The sequence below is a fragment of the Melanotaenia boesemani genome, chromosome 1, assembly GCF_017639745.1.
Source record: "Melanotaenia boesemani isolate fMelBoe1 chromosome 1, fMelBoe1.pri, whole genome shotgun sequence".
Lineage (NCBI taxonomy): Eukaryota > Metazoa > Chordata > Actinopteri > Atheriniformes > Melanotaeniidae > Melanotaenia > Melanotaenia boesemani.
This window is the reverse complement of record NC_055682.1, coordinates 170,001-182,423: the sequence shown is the minus strand read 5'-3', so window position 1 is coordinate 182,423 and position 12,423 is coordinate 170,001. Positions and strand designations below refer to the sequence as shown.

The following is a 12,423-nucleotide window of genomic DNA, read 5'->3' as shown; positions in this document are numbered from 1 at the left end:
GGTTGGCACAAATATCTCGCAAGGAATGAGCCAAAAGTCAGGCCACAGTTTTATCACGCTGTGACTCGCGAGAACACATTTGTGACTTGCAGCAGCAGATTCAGGAAGTTGTAATCGCTAAGTTGAGGTTGTAAAGCAAAATGAACACTTGAAAAAAAAATTTAATTACAAGTAAACTATGGAAGATAATTTGTCAGATGGACTATTTTTTCTCTGTAACTTCAAAGTTTTCACATCAAATCTACAAGTTTGTTCATTTTGGCACATTTTTACCTTCATACATTTTTTTTAGCTGAGTGTATGAGTGTGTGATTAGAATTTGTGTTTATGTTGCTGATGGTGGCATGTTGTCTCTGCAGGTGCACTACTTTAACGAGACCCATGGGGTGTGGGAACCTCTGATCGAACGAATCGATGGTGGCCAGCGCAGGTGGAACCTGGAGCTTGAGGTAAAGCTGATGTGCTGTCACCTGAAACCTCTAGAATAAAAACAGAATAATGTCTTTTAAGAATTGTCACTGTTGTTGTTTAATTTGGGTCTTATTAGCTTCAGCAAAACTGCAGCCGGGGTCCAACATAATAACAGGTCTTGGACATAATATTTATCTGACTCAATAATTTGTCAAAAATATGAACATTACCGCAAAAATTAAAGCATAGAACAAAAAAAAAGAAAAATAGAAAATAAAAAACAATTTTAAAAAACTAATCCCTGTAGTGTAATGCCTTGATAATAAAGTAAGATGTTAATATTGGGAATTAATATTACTTTATGAAACCTTATAATTGTAAATTTCTTGTTATAGCTTTCTTGATGGCTACCAGTAATATGTTATTCAGGTATTTGTCTCTAGAGTTGATTATGGGTGGTACATTTCCTAGATAAATTGTACTAAAGTCATGTTTAATTTCAAATCCCATAACTGTGTAATTTCAGTCCAATAAGGTTGAATTCTTGGGCAATTAGAAAAAACATGAAAATGGTCGGCTAGGGGGTCCCCACATTTCCTCCCACAGTTCCCAGAACTTGGCAGGCCCTTTTGGATTTGTAGTAATTTGGGAGTAATAAAGAATCTGATCATATTTTTCCATGCGAATTCCTTCAAATAACCTGAGTTAGACATACCGGATTTGGTTTTACAGATGTTCCACCACTCCTCTTCTGAGATGGTTATTTTGGCTTCCTTCCTTTATTTTTAGTATAAAGTGTAGAAACCCCTTCGTTTGACTGTAAACATGAGTAGATTTTAGCAATCATTTTGTTGGTGATTTATACGCATCAATCAAGATGTTAAGTAAGTCTATGTTATTGACTTCCACTGTTTTTATGTTGTTGTTGTTGAAATGAGTCCTAATCTGGAAGTATGTAAAGAAATCTTCTTTCCCTAGGTAATATTTATCTTTGAGTTTTTGAAAACTTTCTAGTCCTGTGTCGTCTGAGATTACACAGTATGCTGTGGTGCCTCTAAGGAAGCAGACTTTAAATAGGCTATCCATCCTGGCCGGTTTGAAATCCTTGTCAAATGCCACGCAGAGTAACAGTCTAGGCATAGCAGCCTTGGTAAAATTTTTATTTTGATTATATCTATGCGATGATGCAATTCTAACAGCAGTAGGCTCCATCTGTTTAATTCAGACTTTATTTGTTTGGCGATTGGCAAGTAATTTGCGGCATAAATATTGGAAAGTTTTTTAGGTATTGTGATCCCCAGGTAATGTATGGTATCACCATCCCAGTAAGATTTGTAAAGATTTTGTATTTGTGATGTTGGTGTGTAGTTAAATGTGATTATTTGAGTCTTGTGTATGTTTAATTTGTAACCAAACTACCAAATGTTTTCAGACAGGATAACAATTTTGGGAGACTCAAATCCAAAGAGTCATCAGTACATCATCCGCGTAAAGTCAGGTCTTGTATTCAGCCTGATTAATCCAAATTCCTCCTCTTTTCTGATCCTCCCTGATTGCTTGTGCAAGTGGCTCAATAAATATTGCAAAATTCTGCATAGAACTCATTATACAGGACAAAGGATGTTCAGGATGGGTCTGTCACAATCAACCATCTGCACACACTGCAATGAAAACACACCTGACAACTGTCTCCATGCCTTGTGGTCCTGCACACCTGTCCGCAGGTTCTGGCTTCAGGTATGTGTGGACATGTCAACATGGTTTAAATGTAATATTCCTACAATCCCCGCACTGTGTCTACTAGGTGACTTGGGTGACATTAATATGGCAATTAACTCTGCACACATGATACGCACAGCATTATGCATCGCAAAGAAAACTATCCTTGTGAACTGGAAAACCAAAAATAATCTGTGTATTCAGCAGTTTAGGAATCTCTTAGTTGACCACATCAGTAGTGAGACAATGTCTGCCTCCTCAAAGAACTATTTAGCTGAATCTCATTCCCTCTGGTCCCCTGTGCTTAGTTCCATCACTTAGTGTAGGTGGAGGACGGTGACCTTGTTGCTTTAGGGGTTGGAAAATGACCGGGAGTGACTGCTGGTTGCGGGTTCTTTGTGGTTTCCTGTGGTTCAGGACTGGGCTTCTCTGCGGTGGGGGTGGCTCTGGGTCCGGCCCTGTTGGGGGCCAGCGGTTGGAGTCACCTCATGGCGGGGGGTGAGGCCACTGGTGGTGCCTGGGTCGGTAGGCATTGGCCCTGGGCTGGGTGGCCTGGCTATTCCGGGGTGGGCTGGGCGGGGGTTCTGGGCTCTGGTGCCTGGGGGTGGTCCTCCTCCCTCCGGGGTGGTGGGGTCTGTATGTGCCGGGGGTCTGGGCCTGCCCGGATGTGCCGCCGTGGTGTGGGTTGGTGCATGCCCTGGTGTCTGGTTGACGCCCTGGGACCCAGGGTATGGCCTGGGGGCAGGGGGTGTAGGGGTTTGAAGGAGGGCTGAGTGGGATTCGGGGGATTATAGGGGGAGGTGCTGGGGTGTGAGACAGGGATGCTTGTATGTTGTGTGTGTGTGTCTATACTTTGGATGATGTTTGTGTGGATGTGGGGGTATGTTTGTGTGCGTGTGTATGCATGTGTTAGGATGAGTGGGGGTGTGTCTGGGGAGTGAGAGTGGGATGGTTGGATGCTGTGTGAGTGTTTATATTGTTTGGATGCGGCTGAGGAGGCATGTATGTGTTAGGAGGAGCGGGAGTGTGCAAGGAAATAGGTGTGTGCATGTGTTTCTGTGTGTGTCTGGGGCGGGGGTTAAGTGCACTTGTGGGGGGGGGCCTGGGCGGACCTGGGGGTGGTGGGCCGTGGGTCTGCCGCTGTCCCCATCCTCTCATTCCCCGTTAGGGATGTGGGAGGGTGGGTACTTTATGTGGTCGGTGACGGCTCACTGGCTGTGGTCCCTGAATGGCCCGGTCATGGGGGGGCGGCCTCTCCTGGCCTGTCTTGCCCTGGGGGGGCATCCTGGGGAGCGGGGGTGCCCAATGCCACTAGAGGCTCAACATCCAGAGGGAAGTTTGCTTCGGGGCTGCTGCTGAGGGCCTGGGTTTCTGGCCCTGGTCTACCTCTAACCTTGTGGTAGAGGCATGGTCGCATTTGCACGATCTCACTCATCACTCTTCATCACTGATCACTCCTCTTCCTCATGCTCTGCATGCTGACACAGTCACTGAGGTGTCCAGTGGTTTTTTTATACTAAGCGATAATTCTTTTTTTTATTTTCTGGTCGCTGTTATGTCTTTTTGATTTGTTCAAGTTCAAGTTCAAGTTTATTTATATAGCACATTTTCTGCAACAGCAGTTGCCCAAAGTGCTGAACAACAGAACAAAAACACTCCACAGTTAAAATAAACACTACACAATAAAACAATAAAAACCAATAAAAATAAAAACAGAAATAAAAATTGATAAAAAGATAAAATCTATAAAATAATAATTAAATAATAAAACACGCAAATGTCAAGCTCAGTTTTGTTCAAATTTAGTTATTAAATTTGGTTATTATTTAAAAACTCTTAATGACTAGCAGCTCTGTTTTTTCTGTGTGTGTGTTTCTGCTTTTGTAAAAGTTGTAGGAAATGTTCTGGTGTGTTCATGTACCGGTGTAACAGTTTGTTGTCTGGTGATGGTGTGGATTGAAGGGTCGTTTCCTTCTGTCTGTGATCTTTTTGTCTCCTTTCTTCTTTCACTTTTGCTCTATTTGCTATTTTCCTTTTTTTTCTGTCCCCTCCGGTCAGGTCCAGCAAGATTACATAGATTCCGTGATTCAAGTAAATAAATAAATCAGTTAATCAGATTATCAAGAGGAGCCTTACCCATAGGCCTCCCCTTGGCAGAGCAAATTTGTTCAGCATGATACAGAAACCAGATTATCATTTTGCTGCTATGATGCTGGACAGGACAAGTAAAAAAAAAATAAGTAAGCCTAAGAATGATTAAAGTAGTCCTAGGAATGAGTAAAGTCATACTAAGAATGAGTAACATAGTCTTAGGAATGAGTAAAGTAATCCTAGGAATGAGTAAAGTAAGGCAAGGCAAGGCAAGGCAGTTTATTTGTATAGCACATTTCGTGTACAGGACAATTCAAAGTGCTTTACATAAAACAAAGATATTACAGATATTTAGAATAGTAAAAGGCATCAACACATAATCAACACATAATCACAATAAAATAATAAATTACATTAAAATGATTAAAAGCAAGATAAGTTAAAAAAAAAAAAGTTACTGTGCTGATTTCATGCATAGGCACATGAGAAAAGAAATGTTTTTAACCTGGATTTAAAAATGTCTACATTTAGGGAAAGTTTAATCTCCACTGGCAGTTTGTTCCATTTGTTTGCAGCATAACAGCTAAATGCTGCTTCTCCATGTTTAGTCTGGACTCTGGTCTGGACTAGTTGACCAGAGTCTTTGGACCTAAGAGCTCTGCTAGGTTTATATTCTCTGAACATATCACAGATGTATTCTGGGCCTAAACCATTCTGGGATTTGTAAACAAGCAGAAGGGTTTTAAAATCTATTCTGTGACAGACAGGAAACCAGTGTAAAGATTTCAAAACTGGTGTGATGTGTTCAGATCTCTTAGTCCTGGTTAAAACTCTAGCAGCAGCGTTCTAGATGAGCTGCAGATGTTTAATGCTCTTTTTAGGAAGTCCTGTTAAAAGACCATTACAGTAATCCAGTCTACTGGAGATGAATGCATGGATGAGTTTCTCTTGGTCTTTCTGGGAAACTAAACTTTTAATTCTGTTGATGTTTCTGAGCTGGTAAAAAGCTGTCTTAGTGACAGCTTTGATGTGGCTGCTGAAAGTCAGGTCTGAGTCTATCAACACTCCCAGGTTACGAACTTGGTTGGTGATTTTAAGAGCCCGAGTCTCCAGGTGTTTGCCAATGCTGACCCTCTTCTCTTTGCTACCAAACAGAATAATCTCAGTTTTGTCTTCATTTAATTTTAGAAAATTCTCCTTCATCCAGGTGTTTATTTGCTCCAGACACTGACACATTAAGTCTATTGGACTGCAGTCATCTGGTGACAGAGACATAAAGTTGTGTATCATCTGCATAACTTTGATAACTAATGCTATAGTTCTGTAATATTTTACCCAAAGGGAGCATATACAAGTTGAACAGAAGAGGTCCAAGGACTGACCCCTGGGGGACTCCACAAGTCATGGCCACTCGCTCAGATTCATAGCTGCCGATCGTAACAAAATAACCCCGGCCTTCTAAATAGGACCTGAACCAGTTAAGGACCGCTCCAGAAAGTCCAACCCAGTTTTCCAGCCTATGCAACAGGATTCTGTGATCTACATTATCAAACGCAGCACTGAGATCCAACAGAACCAGGACTGATACTTGACCAGAATCGGTATTCAACCTAATGTCATTTAACACTTTGACCAGAGCTGTTTCAGGGCTGTGATGAGGTCGGAAGCCGGACTGAAATTTATCAAGATTTCCACTTTCATTTAAAAAGTCATGAAGCTGGTGAAATACAACTTTTTCAATAATCTTGGAAATAAAAGAGAGGTTAGAGACAGGTCTATAGTTGTTCATTATAGAGGCGTCTAGAGTTCTTTTCTTTAGGAGTGGCTTAATAGCAGCTATCTTTAGTGACTTGGGAAAAATGCCTGATGCCAGTGAGCTGTTAACTATCAGTAGGAGATCACTTTCTACTGAGGTAAAAACTGTTTTTAAAAAGTCGGATGGTATCATGTCCAGAGTGCATGTTGTTGATTTCAAATGCCAAACTGTTTCTTGTAGGACTTTTAAATTCACCATTTTAAATTGCGACATGACAGCAGAATTGTTTCCGGGTTTTAGGCACAGACTAATTTTCTCGTTTGACTGTGTGGAATTAATATTTTGCCTAATTGTTTTAATTTTTTGGCTAAAAAAGTTTGCAAATTGGTTGCATTTCTCAGTGGAAAGGAGCTCAGGGCTTATCTGTTTAGGAGGATTAGTAAGTTTTTCAATCATAGCAAACAGAGAGAATTGTTGACATTCCTGTTAATCATTTCAGATAAATGCAGCTCTCTGGCCTTGCACAGCTCATTGTTATAGTTACGCAGGCTTTGTTTGTACAGCTCATAGTAAATTTGAAGTTTATTTTTCCGCCATTTCCGCTCAGTTTTTCTGCATTCTCTTTTTAGGCTGGTAACCACAGTGGTGTTTCTCCATGGTGTTTTCTGTTTGCTCAAGTTGCTCTTGATTCTTATCGGTGCAACAGCATCCATTACATTCAAGATTTTCAGATTGAAATTATCCAGGAGTCTATCAACTGACTCTGCACTGGTTGTTGGTAACATAGCTATGGCCTCCACAAACTTAGCACTTGTTCTTTCATTAATGTACCTCTTCCTAACGGAGAAGCAGGTTGGTTGAACATTCTGAGTGATCAGTAAATCAAACAAAATACAAAAATGGTCAGACAAGGCCAAGTCAGTGACAGCTACAGAAAAAATTTCCACACCCTTTGAAATAACCAGGTCCAGAATGTGACCTCGAATGTGGGTCGGTTCTTTTACATGTTGCCACAAACCAAACATGTCCAATATGGAACAAAATTCCTTGACATAGCCATAGGAATGAGTAAATTAGCCCTAGGAATGAGTAAAATAATCCTAGGAGTGAGTACACTAATCCTAGGAATGAGTAAACTAATCCTAGGAATAAGCAACATAGCCCTAGGAATGAGTAAATTAGCCCTAGGAATGAGTAAACTAAGCCTAGGAATGAGTCATGTAGTCCTAGGAATGAGTAAAGTAATACTAGGAATGAGTAAACTAATCGTAGGAATGAGTCATGTAGTCCTAGGAATGAGTAAAGTAATACTAGGAATGAGTAACATGTTCCTATAAATGAGTAAAGTAGTCCTAGGAATGAGTAAATTAGCCCTAGGAATGAGTAAACTAATCCTAGGAATGAGTCATGTAGTCCTAGGAATGAGTAAAGTAATACTAGGAATGCGTAAACTAATCGTAGGAATGAGTCATGTAGTCCTAGGAATGAGTAAAGTAATACTAGGAATGAGTAACATGTTCCTATAAATGAGTAAAGTAGTCCTAGGAATGAGTAAATTAGCCCTAGGAATGAGTAAACTAATCCTAGGAATGATTAAAGTAGTCTTAGGAGTGAGTGAAGCGATTCTAGGAATGAGTAAACTAATCCTAGGAATGAGTTAAGTAATCCTAGGAATGAGTAAAGTAGTCCTATGAATAAGTAAAGTAATCCTAGGAATGAGTAACATAGTCTTAGGAGTGAGTGAAGTAATTCTAGAAATGAGTGAAGTAGCCCTAGGAATGAGTAAAGTAATCATAAGAGTATGAGTAAAGTGGTCCTAGTAATGAGTAAAGCAGTCTTAGGAATGATTGAAGTAATCCTAGGAATGAGTAAACCAGTCTTAGGAATGAGTCATTAGCCCAAGAAATGAGTAAAGTAGTCTTAAGAATGAGTAAAATAGTCTTAGGATTGAGTGCAGTAATCCTAGGAATGAGTCATTTAGTCCTAAGAATGAGTAAAGCAGTCTTAGGAATGAGTAAAATAATCCTAGGAAAGAGTAAACTAGTCTTGGGAGTGAGTGAAGTAGTCCTAGGAATGAGTAAAGTAGCCCTAGGATTAAGTAAATAGTCCTAGTATACGTTTTTTTTTATTATTTACATATTCATTATAGTCCTTTTCCAGACTAAAGGAAATCAAGCGCCATTTAACAAAAGCAGACCAGAGGTTCTGTTCTATAAAGAAAAGCACAGGCAAGTTAGCAAGTACAGAAAGTAATCAAATGTAGTTTAAGACACTTTCGCTTTCCAATCTATTTGTCTCGTCGTTCTTCATTAACATGTCTATGTATATAATCTGGTGAGGTTTGGCTAGATTTGGTACCTATGAGAAGATGAATGTGAACCAGGACTTTATTTCATTAAGACAGTTGAGAAAGGGTGGAGGTGGGAGAGTGGAATCATGTTAAGAGGAGAGGTGGAGCTGGGTGTCATCCATTTAACAATGAAATTTGATGTGGTGTTTCCAGAAAATATGACCAAGGGGAAGTACATAAATGATGAATAACAGAGGCCCGAGGAACGAACCCTGGGGCACACCTGTAGTGAATGGAAGCAAGCGAGAGGTGAATGATTTTAGTTGAACAAACTGACTCAGAGACATATGATTTAAACCAGTTGAGGGGTGAATGTGCGATCTAAATATCTCCTTTCCTGGACCACTGCGACTCCCTTTTACTTGGTCTCCCTCAGACGATTTTACACAAACTGCAGCTGGTTCAGAATTGATCTGCTCGCGTCATATCTAGGACTCCATTATTTTTCCCACCACATCCCAGCTGTCCTGCAGCAGCTCCACTGGCTTCCCATTTCATACAATTTAAAATTTCACTCCTCACTTACAAGGCCGTACATAATCTCACCCCTCCATACATCTCAGATCTCCTCCATGTTGCTAAGCCTGTTCGCTGTCTTAGATCCTCCACCTGCCTCACCCCATTCAGCTCACCTCCATGGGAAACAGAGCACTCAGCTGCTCAGTTTTGGAACTTGCTTTCCCCTGACCTCCACAATACCGTCTCACTTCCTCTCTTCAGAGCCAAACTCAAGACTCAAACTCGGCTACTCTCTAAGATCCTCCCATGTTCCTCGTGTCCTGCTGTTCATTTTTAATGTTTTCTCTTGTTCTTTTAACTTATTGTGTTTATTGTTCTGTTTCAGTTTATGGATCTTTTACTGGCCTCCCTTCACTGGCTGTCAGGGCACTACAGAGTTCATTTTAAGATTCTTTATTTGTTTTTAAATCTTTAAATGGTCTGGCGCCTCCTTACCTCTCTGAGCTACTCCACCCCTACACTCCAGCTCGGTGCCTCAGGTCAGCTGACCTGCTGCTCCTGGACGTACCGAGGTCCAACCAGAAGCTCAGGGGGGATCGAGCTTTTTCAGTCGCTGGTCCAAAACTGTGGAATGAGCTTCCTCTCCACATTCGACAAGCTTCTTCATTGTCTATTTTAAAAACTCATCTTAAAACCCATTTTTATTCTTTGGCTTTCAGCCCAGTGTGAGACTGTTCCTGTTTAGTGTGTGTGGTTTGTTTTATTTATTGGTTTTATTTGTTTATAATTTGTTTATTCTTTAAAATTGCTTATTGTTTTAAAACGGTTTTAAAAACAATGAACAATTATTTTATTTTATGATATTATTTATTTCCTGGTTGATTTTTGTACTTTATGTGTTGCTTTGTCCATTTATGTCCAGCACTTTATTTCAGCTGTGGTTGTTTTAAAGGGCTTTATAAATTGAGTTGAGTTGAGTGGTCTGGTCTTGGTCACTTGGTCTGTTTTAGTTACAGGATGAAAATGTCAGACTGATCTATGTTTTTGGTTCTTCAGATCAAGAACAATCCGGTTCTGGACAAGAGTCCGGTTCATGGGGATGACTTCATAATCCTTCCCGAACCTTGTACAGCCATCAGTATCTGCTCCAAAGACACCATGAACATCACTGTCTCCAAGAGCAGCCTGAATGTCTTCAACAACCTTGCCAAGGTGCAGAACATCGTGGCAACTTCCTGTTTCTGCAGGATCCAAAAGAAAAGCTCCACCCACTGAGCTCTCGTATTTTACATTGCAGGTGTTCTCAGATGGCACCGCCTCCACCTTTAATTATACTTTGAAGGAGAAGGCTCCCTTCACCATCAGAAACTCTCTGGGGATTCCTCTAATCGTGCAGCACAGTGCCAATTTGCGGCCAGTTGGATCTCCAGCACACGGAAAACTCCACGAGCTGTCAGTAGATCAGAGTATGGACCTGGATCACGCCATGTTCAACGCATCGTCCAGAGGAAAGCTTTCAGCTCTGCAGCGTCAGGGGAGCTGCCTCTTCCACATCACCATTGGTCAGTTTTCACTCTGTTGAATCCGAGTCCTGCCTGGATGCAGACTCTGATTCAGATTCTGTGTTCTGACCCACAGTTCCAACAGGATACAGTGAGATCTCCAATGTGGCCATGGACCGGCCCGGCCGGCGTCTTTACAACATCCGTAGTCCGATGCTGCGGGAAGCGGTTTCTGTGTTGCTGCAGATCGATGCTGCCGAAGGCAACAAGGTCATCACGGTCCGCTCGCCTCTGCAGGTCAGAACCACAACACCAGCTCAGTCACAACCATCATTTATAATATTGATTACTGGTGATGTCATCAGCTGTTTAATCATTTGGTTTCAGATAAAAAATCATTTCTCGGTGCCGTTCACCATCCTGAAGTACTGTCCAGAGTCCAGAAGTCTGCAGAACATTGGAGAGTCCCAACCTGAGAAAGAGTTTCATGTTGACTTAGAAACATACAGGTATGATTCCACTGCCCTGCTCATGGGCACAATGGACAAGGATCAGCTTCTTCCTTTTTTCTTTACCTTTATTTATAAAAGTGGTCCATTTGAGGCAAACAGTCTCATTTATTTGTTTTGAGGAGACAAAATAAGCCATTTAGTTAGAGTTTCATCCAGTTCTAACAGCACAGTGTATTAATTAGTTCATACAAAGGTAAAACACTAAAACACTAAAATCCAGAGCAGTTCAAAAATGCTTTCTCTAGTTCTAGCTCTCTAGTTGTAACCAAAATAAACCATTCATTCACTCAAAGTTCCAAAGGAATAAAATGTCCTGTTGCCAAGCTCAGTCCGAACTGAAGCAACACTGAAAGGAATAAAATCCTGGGACGGAGGCGGCGTCTGCCCTGAGTAGCAGGTAGGAGGATGAATATGATGGCAGCAGCCCAGGGATGGGTTAGTAAATGAAGAGAAACCAGTGCAAGAGTCTGCAGGTAGGTAGTGATGACCAGCTGACCAGAGAGTACAATGTGCAACAGTCAGTGAGGCGTTTACTGTCTGTTAGGAATCTTTAGTGCTCTTGAAAAAGGTGTCCAGCATCTGTAGTGAGCTGGCAGATGATGTCTCCATGGTCGATGTGAGGCAACAAGCCTCTTTTTGGCACTGGATGTAAAACAGGATTTATTAGGAACAAGAATCCTACTTTTAATTTCAGTTTCTTTGCAGATGTTTAAGATGGGATTTCAAATACAGCGTCTCATCTATAACAATACACAAATATCTGTAGGGGGCCACAAATTCAGTGTTACTTGTACAGATTATAGAAGAAGACCCGCTGGTACCTTCTCTTTGTTTGAGAACAGTATGCCCTTTTTTTCTTCACCATTCTGATCCAGTACCAATCTGTACCAGTACCAGTTTGAGCCGGGACAACTAGGACTGAATTATGTTGAATAAAGACTACAGACATTCAAAGACCAGAGGAAACCAGTTAGTCAGTCTGTATAGCGCTGCACTGTGGCTCATTAGATTTATACTTATTGTCTTTTAAGTTTATTACTGTGTTATTGTTTTTGTTTTGTTTTTTTGCTGGTGGTGAATGGGTGTGCACAGCCTCAGATGCATGTATGACTGCATTTCACCACCATTGCTGCTCCCATTGGGTTTGTTTGGTTCAGAGTCTTGTCATCCTACAGATGTCAGCTGTTTGTACGTCCAGCCGGCCAGCTGGACAGTCAGTACGGTCCGTCCTCCACCTGCATGTCCTGGAAGGAGCAGGTGCACCTCAGCTCAGAGGTCCGTTCGGTTCTGCAGTGTCCTGCGTTGGACTCTGCCATGCTGCCGCTGATGGTCAGCACACTCGCTGTCCCCGACGCCCTGCAGCACATCACCAGCCACGGTGAGCAGGACTGGGACCCAGCCTACGTCATCCATCTCCACCCTGTGGCCACGCTGCGCAACCTGCTGCCCTATGTGGTCCACTACATGATGGAGGTACGACAGCTGCTGAATTCCAGTTGGCTCAGACGTTCAGTCCCATATAGTCCAAATGATAAGGTCAAGAAATCTGATCGACCCTGTTTTTTTCTTCAGAGCTCAGCGGACTTCTATGAGCTTCAGGAAGGCAGCACATCGGACCTGCTG

At 41.7% G+C, this 12,423-nt stretch overlaps 1 protein-coding gene across 1 annotated transcript in view; it reads left to right on the top strand.

The window, feature by feature from the left end:
- Positions 1-12,423, top strand: part of LOC121639658 (vacuolar protein sorting-associated protein 13C-like) — a 271,744-nt gene that overhangs the window by 153,927 nt on the left and 105,394 nt on the right. The window contains 7 exon segments of the mRNA XM_041985039.1: positions 360-449; positions 9,843-9,998; positions 10,084-10,348; positions 10,425-10,585; positions 10,676-10,797; positions 11,976-12,273; positions 12,373-12,423. The exon segment at positions 12,373-12,423 is cut by the window's right edge and continues 339 nt beyond it. Coding sequence (XP_041840973.1) covers positions 360-449; positions 9,843-9,998; positions 10,084-10,348; positions 10,425-10,585; positions 10,676-10,797; positions 11,976-12,273; positions 12,373-12,423 — 1,143 coding nt within the window.